The sequence below is a fragment of the Schistocerca serialis genome, chromosome 2 (assembly GCF_023864345.2).
Source record: "Schistocerca serialis cubense isolate TAMUIC-IGC-003099 chromosome 2, iqSchSeri2.2, whole genome shotgun sequence".
NCBI classification, from domain to species: Eukaryota; Metazoa; Arthropoda; class Insecta; order Orthoptera; family Acrididae; genus Schistocerca; species Schistocerca serialis.
In genome coordinates this window covers 447,056,228-447,069,040 of record NC_064639.1, presented here as the reverse complement: position 1 = coordinate 447,069,040, position 12,813 = coordinate 447,056,228, and the positions used below count along the sequence as shown (strand labels likewise).

Below are 12,813 nucleotides of genomic sequence, written 5' to 3'. Positions count from 1 at the left end.
GACGCATACGGATATCGTTAGGGAATTTAATATTTCGAGATCCACTGTGTCAAGTGTGTGCCACTAACATCAAATCTGAGACAACCCAATGGTCGAAAGCCTTCTCTAAACGACCAAGGCCAGTGGAGTTTGCGTAGAGTTGTCAGAGCTAACAGACACGAAAGGCTGCGTGAAATAACAGCAGAAATTAATGTAGGACGTACGATCAACATATCCCACAGGACAGTACGAGGAAATCTGGCATTAATGGGCTATGGGAGCAGACGGCCGACGTGAGTATCTTTGCTTACAGCACGACATCGCCTGCAGCGTTTCTACTGGGCTCCAGAGGACCGGAAAACTGTGACATGGTGAGATGAGACCCTCTTTCAGTTGGTAAGAGGTAATGGTAGGGATCGAGTATGTTGCAGACCACACGAAGCCATGAACCCAAGTTGTGAACAAGGTACTGTGCAAGCTGGTGTCGTGGCCCTGATGTTGCGGGCCGTGTTTACATGAATGCAACGTCGAGTTGCTGCACTAAGCTGGGAAGAGGGAGGGTCTTCACGATATTAGGAGATATTCTATGATTTTTTCACCTCAATGTTAATTAGGACAGTGAGCTCATACGCCGGCCGGTGTGGCCGAGCAGTTCTAGGCGCTTCAGTGTGTAACCGCGCGACCGCTGCGGTCGCAGATTCGAATCCTGCCTCGGGCATGGGTGTGTGTGATGTCCTTAGGTTAGTTAGGTTTAAGTAGTTCTAGGTTCCAGGGGACTGATGACCTCAGCTGTTAAGTCCCATAGCGCTCAGAGCCATTTGAACAATTTTTGAGTTCATACATAATCACTATTTACCGTGACTAAAAAAAAAATGGTTCAAATGGCTCTGAGCACTATGGGACTCAACATCTTAGGTCATAAGTCCCCTAGAACTTAGAACTACTTAAACCTAACCAACCTAAGGACATCACACACACCCATGCCCGAGGCAGGATTCGAACCTGCGACCGTAGCAGTTCCGCGGTTCCGGACTGCAGCGCCAGAACCGCACGGCCACCACGGCCGGCTACCGTGACTAAACCGTAAATTTAAGACGGCTACACGAATTTCGTAATAAGAATAAGTAAGGCACGCACAGCCAATGTGGAAGTGCGGCCTCTGTGTTGTTTAGGAGCACTTGTGTACATGTACTACACGTACATCTGCACACCGCAAATCAGCTTTTCGGGGTTTGCCGGAGGGTTCTTCTGATAGCACTATTTTTTCCCGCCGTTTCCTGTTCCATTCACCTCTGACGCTCCACAAGTCTGACTGACTGTCGGTAAAGCTTCTTGTGACATATAATTTCTCTAACTTTCTTGTCGCGATCGTGGGAGAAAATAATATGTGACCTGACTCTTCCCGCAAAGTACTCGCTCGAAATTTGAGTAGTTCAAAATAGTTCAAATGGCTCTGAGCACTATGGGACTTAAGTTCTGAGGTCATCAGCCCCATAGAACTTAGAACTACTTAAACCTAACCAACCTAAGGACATCACACACATCCATGCCCGAGGCAGGATTCGAACCTGCGACCGTAGCGGTCGTGCGGATCCAGACTGTAGTGCCAGAACCGTTCGGCCACCCCGGCCGGCGAAATTTCAGTAGTAACCCAACCCGTGATACATAACGCCTATGTTGTAACATCTGCCACTGACGTTTGTTTACCGTCTCCGTAACTCTCTTGCGCCGACTAACCTATGTCGAGGCGAAACGTGCGGTTCTACTTTGAAGTTTCTTTTTGTTTTCTGTAAGTCATACTTGGCAAGGGTTTCACAATGTCCTCAATAATTATTCGAACAAGAGTTTTGTAACAAACGTCTTCCGTAGACGGACTACGCTTCCTTTAGTCGCTCCCAACGAATCTCAATTTGGTATCCGCTTTTACTGTTATCTGTCTTTTGTACACATTCCACTCTGAGTCGTGCCGGATGGTTACTCATAGCTGTTTAGTAACGAGTCAATTTTTCATTTAAACGAAAAGGTGAACCGTCATAATGTGAAACTATGGCCTACGGAACAATCAAATGAAGTTGTACGTCAGGAGAGAGTCTCTCCAAAATTTAATGTTTTTTGTGTGCAGTTTCATGGGAAAAGCTACATGGTCCATTTTTCTTTGCAGAGAACACTATTACAGCAAGACATAGACTATATAGATAAGCTTGAAGACTTTGTTTTCCCACTGTTTGAGACTGATTCGAATTTTTAAATTTCAGGATTACTGAATGATGGATCGGTCGCAGTGGACCAAATGATTCAGCCTTACATTAGTGGCCTCCAAGGTTACCGGATCTGACTATGTGATTATTTCTTGTGGGTGCTTATAAAAGATTCTGTAAATCTGCCTCCGTTACCAACAAGAATGAATGAACTGAGACATCGCATAACAGTAGCTGTGGAGGTTGTAACTCAAGACATATTCTCTGCAGTGTGGGAACAATTTGAATACCGCATTGGCATACGCTGTGCATCTCAGGGGGGTGGGGGGGGGGGGGGGGGAGCATATCGAACACCTACGAAAAAGCTTGGAAAAAAAACCTTTTTGAGTTTGCCGTTCATCAAAAAATAAAACTCATGGTGTATGTTCATTATTTTCAGAAATATAGACGTGCAAAATCAGATTGTTTTTGATATACCCTGTATTTATGAAATGGAGTGGCCTACAGAGACTTCCAGCATGAGTCTAACTCCTTCTGGATGAGTTAGAAGGTCGAGTTGTTGTTGTTGTAGAGGGTCTGTTGGGCGCACGGCAGCAAGGTCTTCAGCGCCCGCTCAGTGACATAGTGGGACGGGTGTCAGCGCCCGCTCAGTGACATAGTGGGACGGGTGTCAAGAAAATACTCAGAACAGTAGATAAAATAGAACATAAAACACAGGTAACAAGCTTTGAAAAATATGTGCCTACCCACACCAAAGCGTGGGACGAAGCAGGGCGTCAGTAATAAAATATGGACAACACAGGAAGAAAGTGGTAGAGGTAGCTAAAACAAAGTAGCAGATGGAAGTGGTTGGCTGGCCGCAAGGTAAAAAGGGAGGAGTCAGCCACTCTGCAATACACTAAAACCTCCAGACTAAAAGTTTAGGCCAGAGTCGAGATACATCACAAAACTTTAAAACCCTAGACACACACGTCTCATCGTTAGCTAAAACATAGAAGGTCGACTACGATCGCCTGATGTCGCTACTTTCTCTGGTTTCGGTTCTTGAGGAAGATTGGGCTGTCTTTCCTCCAAAGACGTCCAGACATCTCATTTAAAGCGTTCGCAGCAAAGCTGTTAAAAAGGCGGAGGGTGGACACACCCCCTATTAATGTCCACGAATATTTGATAGAGTACGTGATGGAAGAGTGTGGCGCTGGTATGTTTGAGAAGTAGGTGTAGACTGTGGAACGTACCCTTTGGGAGAGCGCGGCTCTGGTGTGTGTGAGCAGCAGCCACGGCGGCACGCGGGAGAGCAAGTGGAGCGCCTGCCGGTCCGAGGCGTTGGTCGGCAGGCCCAGCGCGGCGGCCAGCGAGCGGGCGCGCTGCCGGGGACTCCTGGTGAAGGCCCAGGGGCTGAGCGCGGAGGCGCTGGCCGCGATGGCGCGCGAGAACAGCCCTGCAACGAGGCGCCCACCACACTCAGCCCCGCGTACAGGCAGAAACGCCAGCTCGCTAATTTATACATACATGTCTTATACACCGTAGCGCCAAGGAAGCTGCTGTAGGCATGAGTATTCAAATATGGAGATATGTAAACAGGCAGAATACGGCGCTGCGGTCTGCAACGCCTATATAACGCTAGTATCTGGCGCAATTGTTAGATCGGTTGCTACTGATAAAATGGCAGGCTGTCAAGATTAAAGTGAGTTTGAACGTGGTGTTTTAGTCAGTGGACGAGCGATGGAACACAGCACCTCCGTGGTAGCGATGATGTGAGGATTTTCCCGCACGAACATTTCACGAGTGTACCATGAATATCAGGAATCCGGTAAAACATCAAATCTCCGACATCACTGAGGCCAGTAAAAGATCCTGCAAGAACGGGACCAATGATGACTACAGAGAATCGTTCATCATTACAGAAGTGCAACCTTTCCTCAAGTTACTGCAGATTTCAGTGTTGGGCCTTTAAGAAGTATCAGTCCAGGGAACGATTCAACGAAACATCATTGATATGGGGTTTCGAAGCCGAAGGCCCACTCGTGTACACTTGATGACAGCACGACAGAAAGCTTTACACCTCGCCTGGGCCCATCAACACCGACATTGGACTGCTGATGACTGGAAACATGTTGCCTGGTAGAACGAGTCTCGTTTAAAATTGTATCGGGTGGATGGACGTGTACACGTATGATGATAAACTCATGAATCTATGGACCCTGCGTGCAGCTGGGGACTGTTCAAGCTGATGAAGGCTCTGTAATGGTCTGGGGCTTGTGAAGTTGGAGTGATATGGGACCCCTGATATGTCTAGATACGACTCTGATAGGTGACACGTACATAAGAATCCTGTCTGATCACCTGCATCCATTCAAGTCCATTGTGCATTCCGACAGACTTGGGGAATTCCAGCAGGAGAATGCGATACCCCTCCCGCCCAGAATTGCTACAGAGTGGCTCCAGGAACACAGTTGCTATTATAAACACTTCATCTGGCCACCGAACTCCCAAGACATGAACATGATTGTGCGCATCTAGGATGCCTTGCAACGTGCTGTTCAGAAGAGGTCCCCACCCCCTCGTGTTCTTACGGTTTTATGGAAAGCTCTGCAGGATTCATGGTGCCAGTTCCCTCCAGCACTACTGCAGACATCAGTCGAGTTTATGCCACGTCGTGTTGTGGCATTTCTGCGTGCTCTCGGGGGCCCTACACGATATTAGGCAGGTGTGCCAGTTCCTTTGGCTCTTCAGTGTATCTTTCCCATTGGTGGACGAAGACGCTTCGATAGTGCACAACGTGGACATCGTATGTTTAGCGGTTCACCCAAAAGAGGTGGTTACTTGGTTACATAACTGCCTCAGGAACTATGGAGAAGGCGGAAGAGCTGGCCGTGGTGGCCGAGCGGTTCTAGGCGCTTCAGTCTGGAACCGCGCGACTGCTACGGTAGCAGGTTCGAATCCTGCCTCGGGCATGGATGTGTGAGGTGTCCTTAGTTAGGTGTAAGTAGTTCTAAGTTCTAGGGGACTGATGACCTCAGATGTTAAGTCCCATAGTGCTCAGAGCCATTTGAACCATTTGAAGGCGGAAGTCATTTGGGCAGCCATCATAAGCAAAGCATCGCCAGCTGCACTGAAGTTGATATTACACGTCTCATCCGTCGTACAGAAGTCTGCACAAATACCCCAAAAGCACAAGTCTGGAATTGCCAACTTCTGCACTAAGTCGTCGGCACACGGAATAAGGCAGCTAACTTCGATGTGCACACGGATAGGATATCCAACTTCACGAGACACAGCACCGTCGGCACCCAGGAGGGCTGGTTAACGGGATTTTCCGCTCCCAGTGCTTTGCAGCAGCAGTTGTCGGCTTCATTTGCCTCCCAAACAATAGAGTTTGTTCTCGAAAACAGAAGTGCGTAAAATTCCTACATTATCGCTATTAAAACACACATTTGCTCCCTTGTCCATATGCTAGTCGTTTTGTTCAATTTGTGTTATACATAAATAAAAAATCAATATCCGTGAACATGTACGAGTGCTATTCGGAAAGTAAGGACCGATTGGACGCGAAAAGGAAACCACAGTGAAAATCCGATAAATCTTTGCACAGATGTATTGGGCAGTGTCTCTAGTATGCCTGTCGATTGCGTCACGTTGCTCTTTTCAGTTTTGAGCACACAGTGAGCACATAAAGATGCTTCTCTGAAGAATGTCTCCCTCGAAGTATGAGGACCAAGTGAGAGACTCCGCCTGATGTCATGCACCCACATAACACAACTGTCACGCACTTCCTTCTTCATGACAATTCTCGGCCGCGTCTGCAGGGGCAATGAAGATGCTCTTGCAGTGTTTTCGATGAGAAGTGTTTGCCCGTAACAGGATGCCTCTGAGTTACATGAGCCGCCGGCTTTTCAGACAACTTTTTCGCACAGTCAACGAGCTGTAGACAAGCGCAGAGAATGGGCGGAAAGCACAGGCGGCTGCCTTCTGTGACGAGGGTACTGGAAACGTGGTATAGCGCTAGGACAAATGTGGAAGTCGTAGCGGCGACAATGTAGAGACGTAGGTGGAAGATGTGGGTAACTGTAGCAAACAAAACGGTCTTGATTTTCACAGTGCTTTCCATTTCCCGATCCATTGGACCTTACTATCGGAATAGTCCTCGTAATAAAAACAAAAATAAGAGTTACGTGCCCAGGTCAGTAAGGAAATCAGCTTATAAAATTTCAACGAATGGGACAAACTCAGTCCTGAAAGAGAACGTACCTATATTTACAAAAAATTAAATATTACAGACATTATTTCAATTAATTTCGTAAGAATGTCCCTGAATCTTTAGGAAAACGCGAAGATGAAGAAAATAAACAAATAAATAAATTCAACGGGACTCGCATCCCAAACCACCCTAAACTCTGGATTGTAACTTCATGCCTCTATACAGTACGCTGGACTGTAGTCCAGCAAAGGACTTGGAAGAACAGTTGAATGGAATGGATAGTGTCTTGAGTGGAGGGTATAAGATGAACATCAACAAAAGCAAAACGAGGATAATGGAATGTAGTCGAATTAAGTCGGGTGATGCTGAGGGAATTAGATTAGGAAATGAGACACTTAAAGAACTAAAGCAATTTTGCTATTTGGGGAGCAAAATAACTGATGATGGTCGAAGTAGAGAGGATATAAAATGTAGACTGGCAATGGCAAGGAAAGCGTTTCTGAAGAAGAGAAATTTGTTAACATCGAGTATAGATTTAAGTGTCAGGAAGTCGTTTCTGAAAGTATTTGTGTGGAGTGTAGCCAAGAAATGTGGTGCTACAGAAGAATGCTGAAGGTTAGATAGGTAGATCATATAACTAATGAGGAGGTATTGAATAGGATTGGGGAGAAGAGACGTTTGTGGCACAACTTGACTAGAAGAAGGGATCGATTGGTAGGACATGTGTTGAGGCACCAAGGGATCACCAATTTAGTATTGGAGGGCAGCGTGCAGGATAAAAATCGTAGAGGGAGACCAAGAGATGAATACACTAAGCAGATTCAGAAGGATGTAGGTTGCAGTAGGTACTGGGAGATGAAGAAGCTTGCACAGGATAGAGTAGCATGGAGAGCTGCATCAAACCAGTCGCAGGACTGAAGACCACAACAACAACAACAACAACAACAACAAACTGTAGTCTTCTACAGGTGTTAAATTGCAGATATGTTATTAACTTACATTTAATTGTAACAACTAGTAACAAGAAAGGAAAGTTTTTCATGACCTTTTAATACGTCATTGCCTTAAAACGGCTTACTCTGATAACACGCAAACTTTAACGCGATAATAACCAAACACGTTTCCCGTATATTATTACAATAGATCGTACCAATAATGATTCTTCCGCGAGACTTTCAATGTGCTGGTGCTATGAAACAGCATATATTCATAACATAAAATCTTCCGAATATGGGCTCCTGCCGAACAAGACAGGTACAATATGGCAGTTTGCTTTCTGTGGGCCTAAAACTTTCTTCGAGGATTTCTGCTTGGGACGCAGGGAGCGTTCTTCCTTTAAATTTGTTCTACTTTACGTGGTACGCCGCTGAAATATCGCAGAACTTAGATTGTGTTTTGATTGACGAAATGGCTCCTCAGCGTGAAATAGGAGGAAGTGATGTCAAAATTAGTAGAGCGTCACGTCAACGTTAGGTAACTTGTCCCATATGCTGACGTCCTAAGACCTGTTACACGATATACTTAGTCCTAAGACCTGTTACACGATATACTTAACGTGTAAATCTACACCAGCGCTCGCAGTGGTGTTTACGATGGTTACGTCGTTGAGTGTGGAAGCTGGTATTTTTGTAAAGCTACGATTTACTCACACCGAAACTTCTGAGAGGTTGTTGTTATCTTCTGCAGTTATGAAATGGCTCTGAGCTCTATGGGACTTAACATCTGAGGTCATCAGTTCCCCTAGAACTTAGAATTACTTAAACCTAACTAACCTAAGGACATCACACACATCCATGCCCGAGGCAGGATTCGAACCTGCGTCCGTAGCGGTCGCGCGGTTCAAGAGTGAAGCGCCTAGAACCGCTCGGCCACCCCGGCCGGCTTGTGTAGTTATAATGGAATTATGTTATGCGCATACAGAAGTTGGGCTCAAGTATTCGTTTTACGTCATGCTGTTACAAGGAAAAGCTTATTTATGTTAACGTTTCTCAGTATTTTCGACATGGAGGACGGAATTATCTACTACAGTGTTGCTACACTTTGTTCATCGTAAGTTTAACGTGGGTGTCAGTATTACTTTCGCAGAATTTTATTCATTGTAAGTTTAACACGACTGTTAGCATTCTTCAATGTAAGTTAAGTAAAGCTTCATCGATCCGAAGATTGTTTTCAACACCACAGTGTGTACTGCGCATGGTCGTTTTGGATGGGGTATCTCCTTGCCTTTGTCGGACTTTTGAACTGACTTACCCAGCCTGTTACAGAGGGAACTACTGTCTAACGTGAAATCCGAACCACGGTGTAACTCGGCATTTTTCACATCAACAAACATTCAGAGAGGAAAGAAGTAATGATTGAGAGACAACAAACCTATGACCTACCAGGGACCGAACACCAGGCTTTTAGATTTGTTGTTTACCAGTGAGCTCTCTAGATTAGCTGGTAAATGAAAGAGAAGAGTTGACCAGAGTAACAGCGCCACGTTTACGCCTGAGAAAGAAACGGGGAGAATCAAAGCGTACGCTGCAGTAGTGTTCAGCGTGGAGCGTTCTGAGACGCATAACTGCGCTTCTCTGTCTCAAGGCTGTTTCAAGACGACAACTCAAGTGAGTTCTTGGCAATGCATCTCGAATCCGGTGCTTGCAGAACAGTATTTCCTACGCATTTTGAATTACACCCGATACCCGAAACAGGATCCTCAGACTCAGTATTCTGGAAGATTGCCAGTGCGGACGTGAGTCAGAGACAAGCTTCAAGTGAACATCGCAAAGGGCCGTCACGCAGTGAACAGTCTGGCGAATTACAGCATTCCATATACTGCATAAATGGCTTAATGTTAGCAGGTGCAGTGGCCCAGTGAGTGTTTATATTCGCCTTGCAGCAGTGTGTTCTCGCTAACTATGGAGTGTAACCTAAGGAAACTGAACAACTTAAAGCTCTTTGTAGAGAAAAGCAGGGATTGTGAGATCCTGAGGACAATAAATAACACATAAAAACAAAACTAATTTACGCTTGACAGCGGGTCGCCAGTGATGTCGCATGCGAAATCGATGAAGCGAATAACAAAATGCATGGGTTTCGCAAAAGACGGTCGTGTGAAACCCAGCTCGCGCTGTTCGTCCACGAGACTCAGAGGGCCATAGACACGGGTTCACAGGTAGATGCCGCGTTTCTTGACTTCCGCAAGGCGTTCGATACAGTTCCCCACGCCGGCCGCGGTGGCCGAGCGATTCTAGGCGCAACAGTCTGGAACCACGCGACCGCTACGGTCGCAGGTTCGAATCCTGCCTCGGGCATGGGTGTGCGTGATATCCTTAGGTTAGTTAGGTTTAAGTAGTTCTAAGCTCTAGGGGGACTGATGACCTCAGAAGTTAAGTCCCATAGTGCTCAGAGCCCTTTGAACAGTTCCCCACAGTCCTTTAATGAACAAAGTAAGAGTATATGGACTATCAGACCAATTGTGTGATTGGATTGAAGAGTTCCTAGATAACAGAACGCAGCATGTCATTCTCAGTGGAGAGAAGTCTTCCGAAGTAAGAGTGACTTCAGGTGTGCCGCAGGGGAGTGTCATAGGACCGTTGCTATTCACAATATACATAAATGACCTTGTGGATGACATCGGAAGTTCACTGAGGCTTTTTGCAGGTGGTGCTGTGGTGTATCGAGAGGTTGTAACAATGGAAAATTGTACTGAAATGCAGGAGGACCTGCAGCGAATTGACGCATGGTGCAGGGAATGGCAATTGAATCTCAATGTAGACAAGTGTAAAGTGCTGCGAATACATAGAAGGATAGATCCCTTATCATTTAGCTACAAAATACCAGGTCAGCAACTGGAAGCAGTTAATTCCATAAATTATCTGGGAGTAGGCATTAGGAGTGATTTAAAATGGAATGATGATATAAAGTTGATCGTCGGTAAAGCAGATGCCAGACTGAGATTCATTGGAAGAATCCTAAGGAAATGCAATCCGAAAACAAAGGAAGTAGGTTACAGTACGCTTGTTCGCCCACTGCTTGAATACTGCTCATCAGTGTGGGATCCGTACCAGATAGGGTTGTTAGAAGAGATAGAGAAGATCCAACGGAAAGCAGCGCGCTTCGTTACAGTATCATTTAGTAATCGCGAAAGCGTTACGGAGATGATAGATAAACTCCAGTGGAAGACTCTACAGGAGAGACGCTCAGTAGCTCGGTACGGGCTTTTGTTAAAGTTTCGAGAACATACCTTTACCGAAGAGTCAAGCAGTATATTGCTCCCTCCTACGTATATCTCGCGAAGAGACCATGAGGATAAAATCAGAGAGATTAGAGCCCACATAGAAGCATACCGACAATCCTTCTTTCCACGAACAATACGAGACTGGAATAGAAGGGAGAACCGATAGAGGTACTCAGGGTACCCTCCGCCACACACTGTCAGGTGGCTTGCGGAGTATGGATGTAGATGTAGATGTAGACAATAGCAGATATATTTTGGATATCTAGAATAAGTACGTGGAAGTCATAAAGGGTTCTGCCGTTGCCAAAAAGTTCTCTTGATACTGCAGTTGTGCAAGCTGTGTGGATTGTTCATGTTTCATTTACAATAGGTTCCAAGTTTTTGAAAGACATTCGATAAAAATATTCAAGCTGTTCAATCTTGCCAACAAGTAGTGTAATGAAAAGACTCTTTCCACTGTACTTTTTAACGCTGGTGTTAACCATTGACAACAGCTCTTTTCCAGATGAGGGTACAGTACAATAAATGAGGCTCTTGCAATCTTATCTTGCTCCAGCTGCGAGATTGCGGTGCCCCAGCTTGAAGCACGAAGTACGGCGCGGCGCAGTTCCGCCCAAACTGAATGTGCATGAACCTTCGCGTTCCTCTGACGTACCGATGACATATGGAACGCATTCAACGCAGAGCGCTCTGTGTGGACGCACCTTAACGCATTCAGATCTTTTTAAGACACGTTGAAATTATACATAAGACTGGTAAACTGTTCTCCTCTGACGAGAAATAGTTGTTGGTCTATTATGAACAAAAAAAATTACTTCGGTGTGTTAGCTACTTTCGTTTGCAGAAATATATGACCTAAAGTGCAACAATCGAAAACCAGCAGCATTTCTTATAAACGCTGATGGACCCATTAGGTTCTTAAAGTAAGAAACACACATGGGCATAGCCTTCTACATACCTGATAAATGGAGGAAGGATTGGATTCAGAAATTACTTGCGGATGAGTAGGAAAGTTTTTGGAAGACTTGTAGAGATATTAGGGGAACGCATTTCGAAAAAAAAAAGACATTTTCAGACTTCCAATTTCTGACTCCCTTGGATCGGCAGTCGCACTTCGCACTCATAATTCACAGCACATTTTTCGGATAACACGAAGTGTTCTTAGCTTCGAAGAATCGCAGTGACTATTACCAATTATGAAAACATAGCTACTTCGTCATCAGACTGCCATATGAAACTAAGATGCAAAGAATGAAATTTTTACCGAGTAGTTTTCGTGCAATAGGTTGACAACGACTGCGGAGCGAAAAAATATACGAATGAAAAATCTGTCGTTTTTAACTTTTTATACAAAAAGTAAATCATTTTCCAAAATAAAAGTACTTCATCGGGGAGTGCAGCTTTTGTTTTTTTATACAAGGAATTTTTTTGGCGGAGCAGCAGGTGACTCATCTTCCAGCTTTATGCTTTCCTTGAATCAAATATAGATGTGTACAAGAGTCTTTGGTTGGCAGGGCGAAAACGTCTACCACAAAGAATAATGACAATGAGTGTGAACATTTTGCGTACTGCGATTTACAGGAGCAATCCTGTCACATTCTTTATACGTGCCTAAATCAGGCGTTTTCAGGAGGCAGCTTGGCGAGCGCGAGTGTTGTGATTAAATGGGGAGAGCAGACAGTCATATGTAGCGCAAAGTGTGCGCTTTCTTTCGAAGCATGACCAGATGTTAAATGTGGTGTAGTCTTAATGACAAGCGAAGCCATTCACCAAACTGTGATGAAAGTGAATACTTTCCCTTTCTATGTTAATGGGAATATTGTAACAAAATACGTCTCACAGACTTCTGTAAATATTTTTCTCGCCCTATATTTCCTCTACTCACAACCCTGTAACCACGATTACCTCTACATCTGAAATCATACACCTATGTCTCCAAAGTTTATTCTGTAGTGAAAAAGTCGGCTTGAGGCACATGCTGAATCCATTTCCGTCCTTTCTGTGAAGCACTTTTTAGATGATAACTGTGCACGATGCACGATTACTGTTCAGTGACAACAGAACTACAAATAAAAAAGAAACTTACACACCTACTTATATCTTATCGACTCAGCTATTTATGTCCAGTAGTAAACAAAAGGCAGTGCCGGTAATTAGGAATCTATCACCCGACAGTTAGCTCTCGAACAGGAAACATTTCACGCACCTGTTTCTCT

General features: G+C 45.0%; 1 protein-coding gene across 1 annotated transcript in view; it reads right to left on the bottom strand.

The window, feature by feature from the left end:
• The window catches only part of LOC126455595 (cholinesterase 1-like), a 120,944-nt gene that overhangs the window by 51,468 nt on the left and 56,663 nt on the right, over positions 1–12,813 (bottom strand). The window contains exon 6 of the mRNA XM_050091351.1: positions 3,413–3,615. Within this exon, the coding sequence (XP_049947308.1) occupies positions 3,413–3,615 (203 nt within the window). The remainder of the gene's footprint in view (positions 1–3,412; positions 3,616–12,813) is intronic.